Below are 7,315 nucleotides of genomic sequence, written 5' to 3'. Positions count from 1 at the left end.
CCTATTTGCTGTGTGAAAAACATACAACCTGAAAGTTGGGCTCTTCCACTAGGTGGCAGCACAACACAAACACCGGAAATGTCTGACTGCGGATGCTAGTTCCTCTGAGGATGTCGAAGTTTTGTAGTTCCTGTGTGGTTGACCTGTCACCGTTGTAGTACAAAGCTGTCACTGCTGATATTTTGTCTAAGCTTCTGGTAGTTGCAGTTTTTCGCCACCGACACAGCATCCACCGGGACGTCGGACGCGCAGGATTGTTCATACCTATGGTTGTTACTGGTGTTAGCTAACCAGTAAGCTAACGGCTAAACTTGGCTAACAAGCCAACCAACTTGACAGCTAGCTTTCTAGCTAGCATTCGACGGCAGCTAGCAGTGTTAGCTAGCTTTCTTGCAGTAAGCTAGCTAACCTGCTGGCAGTACAAGGGTAGGAAGCCGCCCACTCCTGCAAAGCAGCATTCCAGGCAAAAGAGTGAACGGTAAGTGAGCAGAAACTCACAGCTGCTATCTAACATTAGCTAACATTACGACCCGGACCATTAGTCCTTTTTGTCAGAGGCGAAGCCTCTTGTAAGTCAGGATTTAAATGGCTGAGCTCCACAACCACTGTCACCAGTACTACTACTGTCAGCTGTTTTGGTCACAGATTTCCCCTCTGTCAGTAGTCTAGTGCGCATTCTGCTAACTCAAACTAAGTTTTTGAACGCTTTAATTTGTGTGTCAGTGACAGTCATTTTGCATAAGTGAGGAAGTATAATGTGCAATCCAGTTGGAGCCTGTAGCCAAGTGGGGACCATTTGGGGCCAAGACAGAAACTTTGTGGTCTAGTAATAGAATGGACATTGGATCCCTGTATTTCAACATGACCTTAAACGAGACAACAGAGTCATTTTTTGGCGTCCACTAAGTTATACCCCAATCCACTACGTACTACGAGAAGTGTCAGAGCTGAAACTTTGGAGAAACCAAATCATTTTCTGTGACTGATTAATCTATGTTTAAACATTGTCTGGTTCTAGCAGAGATGATCCCTCACCTGTGAAAGTAAGCTACTGGTGGTACATTATAGAAATCAATTGATAGATACATCAGTTAGCAACAGTGTCTTGAACCTAGGTTGCAAAGCATCTGGTCAAACAAGACTTGGCACTGTCCCTTTGTTGCTTTCTTATTATAGCAGCAAGTTTCTGCAATGATAACTAACATGTGCTGTTCATCTAAATCTTCTCTGTCAGTGTGTGTGAGCCCTGCAGGGCAGTGCACAGCCGCTGCCAAGAGAATGGGACATGGGGGGTGTACGTGCTGGTGCAAGTATTGGATCAGGTAGCTGTCACCACCAGGAGCTTACACGGCCACGTCCTTCACTTATTGTACTGAGTCACGCTTTTATAAGAGATTCAGCAGAGGAAGTGGTCCAGCCAAAGGGTTATTATGACTTCATGGCAAGTTAAAGATGTGTCACAGCTAGGCATTTTAAAATAATGAACCCTGTCCTTAATAAGCCGTGGCTTCATATTTTAGTGGTGTAAAGAATGTGTGGAATGGGGCAGAGCCATGACACAGGAACTCTGAGGCTAGTTTGTTTTGCTGTACTCTTACAGATTGGGTGGGTGTTACTTTAAAGGTATGGGATGGATCCTGAAGGTGTCGGAAACTTTATTTAGAAAATGTAATGTGATGTTGAAATGAGAAGACCTAAGTGCAAGTAGGATTCATGGCACAGTTACAGACTCCACCATGACACTTGTCACTTAAGACCAGGTCTATTTTCTTCTGTGTGGTTAATTAAATGCTACTGTGTGAAACGAAATCTTATGTTGAATGCCTACACATACAACTTTTCTCCCCCCCTTATCTTATCTTTATTCAGTAGTTTCCTGTAACTTTACAAGTTTGTGATAGGTTATCATTTCCATCTGGTTGTTAAGTGCGTAACAAAGTCAGCTGAAGCTGCCCACTTATGCTGGCCTGCGGTTTGCATATGTGAAGTGAACTTGATCTCATAAAAAACAGCACAAGTGAATGCAGGGTAGAGTTCATTTTCCCTGTGTTTGGGATCGAATTGTTTTATGTTGAAACAGGTGCTGTTGATTAACTTTAAGTTGACCTTTTTTTGTGGCTGTTACCGGGTTAGGGTTGGCTCAGCATATGGCATACAGCTGTCTATATTTACATTCTCTCTGTACTTTCAGCTGTACAGTGTGTGTAATTATGTAACACAGACAAACTTATTAGCCCCCAGTCATGAAAGCTTTTTGAATTACTTGGAGAAAAAAACCTTGGTCTTTTTCTGGCATGACAATGACCTTATAGTTTTTAAGTTTTTAGAAATAATTTTGCTTAAATAAAAATAAAACTAGTATGTTTTGAATTGTTGTGTTCTTGCTAAACAGAATGTAGGAAATATCTGAAAAAGAATGGCAACACACCAGTGCAGCTCAACACAAGTGAGTAAAGCCACACTGGTGTGTTGCCAAGGACATTATATTGCTGTATTGTGGGGTGTTTTAGTTTTATTTATTAACCTTGTTTTTGACACAGATGGAGGCCCAAAGCTCTAGTGGCATGCTGCTGTCCAGAAAGAGAAGAAGAGAAGGGTCCAATGGGGAGACAGAGGAGGGAGAAAGACTTGGGAAAATCCCCAGATGCACCGTGGTGAGTCAGCTGTGTCCTTCAGGCTGTCATGAGGCACCATGTTTGCACACACTTTCTGTAGGTAGTGCATGTCTTTTTCCTGTATTTGGTGCAAATTGCACAGTGCTGCAAAGAGAAGTGAGCAACACAGTTTCAAAACATTTCAACATAAGTACTAGATTTCCACAAAAATTCAGATAAATGATGACACTGCTGGTTTGTGTCTTTCAGGGATTGAAGCACCCTGCACCTTTTGCAGATGAACTTGAGCCTGCTAATAGTAAACCCTATGAGAGAGTGAGCATGGATGAGGCCAAGAAGGGAACGCCACGTGAGTTAAATCTTTGTTTTAATCATTGTTTTTCTCATTCTCTGGTGAGATGAGATCTTTAGGACAAAATTCATGTACTCTTTTTTTCCTTGTGTTTCTACTAATTATCAGCAAGATTAAATACTTACTATACATATGGTGACACTGCACTTTTTGGATTGATAAATCTTCTATTCATTTCTTTCCTTGTCTCTCTCCATCCAGTTGACAGACCAGTGAGGGTCTATGCAGACGGCATCTTTGATGTTTTCCACTCAGGCCATGCCAGAGCTCTCATGCAGGCTAAATGCCTCTTCCCAAATACACACCTCATTGTTGGAGGTAAGTGTGAGCCTATGAGAAATAAAAACCCAAATCTCTTCCTGCAGAGATAATTTATACGTCCCTTACCGTTCGCAGTGTGCAGCGATGACTTGACTCACAAATACAAGGGCTTCACAGTGATGAATGAGGACGAGCGGTATGATGCTGTCAGACATTGCCGCTATGTAGATGAAGTGGTGCGAAACGCCCCCTGGACACTAACGCCAGAGTTCCTTGGAAGACATCGCGTGAGTGGATGATACAGAGAATAATTATATACACTATGTGTTCATTTACTAGAATCCTGAGATGAGAGACAAACTTTAAGAATGTATATGACATCTCCAGATTGATTTCGTGGCCCATGATGACATCCCATACTCCTCAGCGGGCAGTGATGACGTGTACAAGCACATAAAGGAAGCTGGTGAGTGGCAGTATGATTAATTCAAAGACCATTTTTTTTCTACGTGTGGTTTTAAGAAGGGATTTGAAAACAGGTGCAGAGGAGGCCTGTCTGTACAAAGGCAGGTCTTTCCATAGTTTTGGTGCTGCCAGCGTAAAGACCCGGGCCCCTCTGAGTTGGTCAGCCGACCTGAGAGACCAGATCAGTCCTGTGTTGTCGAATTTGTACATCAACTGCTTTTTTGTCTTTTCCACCCCTTCTGTGTTTCTCAGGTATGTTCGCTCCCACTCAGCGGACAGAGGGCATCTCCACCTCTGACATCATCACTCGCATAGTGCGCGACTACGATGTGTACGTCAGACGCAACCTGCAGAGAGGATACACAGCCAAGGAACTCAACGTCAGCTTCATCAATGTAAGACTCTTTAACTTTGGTTTAAGGACTATTTAAGAGTGGGTCAATATGAGTTTTCCCAGTTTCCCAGTAGTCCAGATTAGCTTTACTGTACCATGCTAATTGCAATGACATTTGTAGATGCACTCTGTTGTACTGGACATGTTATGTAGCAGGGATGATCGTAATCACACTTGACTGCTGACTCCTTCTCTGACGTCAGCACCTGCACTGTGATGGAGACGAGAAAGATCCTGTAAACCTTTTGGCCTTTTAGTGGAGAGTCATATGGACTCAGTTACTTTGCCATACTGTTTAGTGGAAGAATACTTGCAGTGAGCCAGTCCTCTTGGTCCTCTTGTGTGTACTTTTTTATGGTGACAATGTGGGATATTTGAAACTTTATCGCCTTCAACCCTACCAGGAGAAGAAGTACCATCTGCAGGAGCGGGTGGACAAGGTGAAGAGGAAGGTACGTGATGTGGAGGAGAAGAGCAAGGAGTTTGTCCAGAAGGTGGAGGAGAAGAGCATCGACCTCATCCAGAAATGGGAGGAGAAATCCAGGGAGTTCATCGGCAACTTCCTGCAGATGTTTGGCCCAGAGGGAGCTCTGGTGAGCATTCTTTAGTTTGGTCAGTTGGTCAGTCACAGTTCAACTGGGAAGGATGGATGGAAATATAGTGCATACTGCAAGTAATGCCAAGGACAGAAGTCAGTGATATTCAGACATTTATTACCTTGTGTGTCTGCATATCTGACATGTATTCATATCTGTGGTTAAATATGATTGTGTTCATACACCTTGATGCGGATAATGATGCTCAAGACAGCAGTCTTATTGAAAGTTGTGATATCAATCGATGATCACTTTAGTTATGATGTAAAGTTGAAGTTACAGACCTGTGCATTGATGTTTATTCCATTTTAGTGAGTGTGTTTGTGAATAAACACACAGACTGTTGCCCTCTCCATTCTTCATGCTTCCATGTGACCGGTTTGATCATGAGTTGATATAACTTCTCATGTCTCCCTCCCCTTCACAGAAGCACATGCTGAAGGAAGGAAAAGGTCGTATGCTGCAGGCCATCAGCCCCAGACACAGCCCGAACAGCAGCCCCACCCGAGAGGAGCGCTCCCCCTCTCCCACCTTCCGCCTCCCCTTCTTCTCCAAGACCTCCCCACCCCCCTCCCCGCCTCCTCACCACAGCGGGGCCCGCGGGTACCTCATCAGCGATGATGACGATGACGACGACGACGAAAACTAGAGCATGTTTGAAACCTCTGCTGTCAGGTCACAGTCAGTGCTAACAGAGCTGTCGAGTAGCGCAGACTTTCATGGAGCTCCTGCTTTTGTTTTCAGTTCATGGTTTTACTTTGAAATTTATCACCTAACGTCACGTCAACAGCCGGGTTCTCCACAGCTCTTGTTTTCAGCCAACTCTCCTCCTTTTTGTTTGTGTGTGTTATGGTCAGTAAATGTCACCACTAGTCACCAAGTTCTTTGAACATTAGTTCATTTTTTTCCGTCACTTGTTAATGATTCACTGTCACTTAGCATTATGTTCAGATGCACTCCACACAGTCTTCCACCTGTGCTGGTATCCTTTAAGTTGGCTTTAGAGCACAGTAGGAGTTTGTTTTTTTTTCTTTAGCAGGAGGGTTAGCAGGGTTTTTGGCCACTTGTTGGAGCAGCAGTTCTAGTTTTGGTCAGACCAGGTGAAAAACACTGCTCATGTGGCCGAGCAGTGTATATTCTGCTCATACCAACATGAAACCAACCTTGATTTTTATTTTTTAACAGGGACAGATTACACTGAGTCTCAGCTAAATCTGAGCATTTTCTCAAGTTAGTCTGCCTGCCTGTGTTGTCTTTGTATGTGCATGCAATGTTTGTGTGTGCAAGCTCTTAATTCGGCATGTTTAAAGTGTCTCCTGTCAAGTTTCTCCACATGCTGACCGATCTGGGTTCAGCTTTGACTCTACTGCATCTAGTAATAAATGTACTTTTAAGTTTTTCCTTTTTCGCAGATGAGAATCAGTCTTTGGAAGACTTCAAAATTAGATGCCTTTCAGTGGTGTAAAAAGAAGACAAAACATATAAATGTTTATGTAGAAATACTTATTTTTGTAGATTTCCATCCCAGTTTTCAGTCAGAGCAGAGAATCAATGAGTGAGGATGGACTTTTTCTTTTTTTTTCCTGATGCAGACCTGGACCTATAGGGACTTTTTATATTAGTCCTGTCAGATAATAAAAGAAAGGATTAGGCTTTTGTGCATCTAACAAACAAAATCAGAGAACACTATAATTGCCCTGCTTCTCATGATAAAGTGTTAAAAGCACAAAACATATTTCTCTCCAAATAAAGCCTGAATAAAGGAGCACCCTTACATGGCTAATTGTACAAGGCCGTCCCAAAAATGTAACCCAGGACTTCCAGAGTCAGTTCCAGATGTGTTTAGCTCAACATTTATGTTGCTACCTCCTTCCCTGAACGGATTGTGTTTCCTAAGATGAGCACAAAGTACGAGGATTATTTCTCCTTTCTGAACAGAGCCATTGTTAAAGCACTGAAGCAATGTGACTTGGGCAAATATTTGAGATTTTCCAGTCTTGGTCTGTGTGTCCTGCATCTCTTGTGATAAAAGCATGTGTTGTGTCTCCTGTATAACTGATAATGAAACATCACAGGTGATCTAAAGATGAAATGCAATACTGTTTGACTCTAATATAGACAGATTTCTTCTAGGCTTGGTTTCCTTCACAAAAACATTCACAATCTGCTTCTGTTTCATGGGTTTAAAACAGATTTAAAAGGTTGGGAAATGCCTGCAAAGACCTCCCACAGTTAATAAGCCCTGCTTTTCACAATAAAAGTACTAAATCAGTATATTTTTCTGAGGAAATCCAGCCTAGATTTTGGTGCTAAGCTACTTTAGGGAAGCGTAGATTCTCATTGTTTCCCTTTTAAATCAGTGTGAACTTCTCAGTAAGGGCATGTCTAAAGTTTGGCTCAAGGTGGCAATGACTCGATTGGCAAGCCAATAACAGCCACTGTTACCAAGAGGCATATAAATGTAAATGTTTTAACAGCAAGTATTTTAATCTTGTATTATTTTACTGTTTGGGGTAATTTTAGTTTTATGTTCTGGACGTAGAGGAAGAGCAGGACAGGAAAAAAGTATTAAAACATGTTGGCCAAAGCATTTCTTGACTTATCTTTTTGTCTCCTATTTTATTTGATTCAG

The 7,315-nt window shown here is 42.4% G+C and overlaps 1 protein-coding gene across 3 annotated transcripts; it reads left to right on the top strand.

Annotated features, from left to right (window-relative positions):
* The first annotated feature begins 81 nt into the window (after window positions 1-81).
* Window positions 82-7,273, top strand: pcyt1aa (phosphate cytidylyltransferase 1A, choline a). Of its 3 annotated transcripts, none has more exons than XM_028427913.1 (10): window positions 82-478; window positions 2,393-2,446; window positions 2,541-2,654; window positions 2,865-2,964; window positions 3,169-3,285; window positions 3,364-3,515; window positions 3,616-3,694; window positions 3,946-4,088; window positions 4,492-4,680; window positions 5,111-7,273. In XM_028427913.1, the coding sequence occupies exons 2-10, from the start codon at window positions 2,417-2,419 to the stop codon at window positions 5,330-5,332; spliced, it is 1,146 nt and encodes a 381-aa protein (XP_028283714.1). In that variant the 5' UTR covers window positions 82-478; window positions 2,393-2,416; the 3' UTR covers window positions 5,333-7,273. The 3 variants fall into 3 exon arrangements, with proteins under 3 accessions (XP_028283714.1, XP_028283716.1, XP_028283715.1); XM_028427914.1 differs by lacking the exon at window positions 82-478 and adding an exon at window positions 1,305-1,322; XM_028427915.1 differs by lacking the exon at window positions 2,393-2,446 and having other exon boundaries at window positions 83-478.
* Window positions 7,274-7,315: the final 42 nt, after the last annotated feature.

This window comes from Parambassis ranga, chromosome 17 (assembly GCF_900634625.1).
Source record: "Parambassis ranga chromosome 17, fParRan2.1, whole genome shotgun sequence".
Classification (NCBI taxonomy): Eukaryota; Metazoa; Chordata; class Actinopteri; family Ambassidae; genus Parambassis; species Parambassis ranga.
The sequence above is the reverse complement of the archived record's forward strand: the minus strand, read 5'-3'. Positions and strand labels throughout refer to the sequence as shown.

What these genes read in the sequence shown, in the direction of transcription:
- pcyt1aa (XM_028427913.1), top strand. Translation starts at nt 2,417, where the DNA reads ATGGCAACACACCAGTGCAGCTCAACACAA. An exon ending in GGCCAAGAAGGGAACGCCAC is followed by an intron (nt 2,965 to 3,168) that starts GTGAGTTAAATC and finishes CTCTCCATCCAG; the next exon opens with TTGACAGACCAGTGAGGGTC. An exon ending in TCAACGTCAGCTTCATCAAT is followed by an intron (nt 4,089 to 4,491) that starts GTAAGACTCTTT and finishes CAACCCTACCAG; the next exon opens with GAGAAGAAGTACCATCTGCA.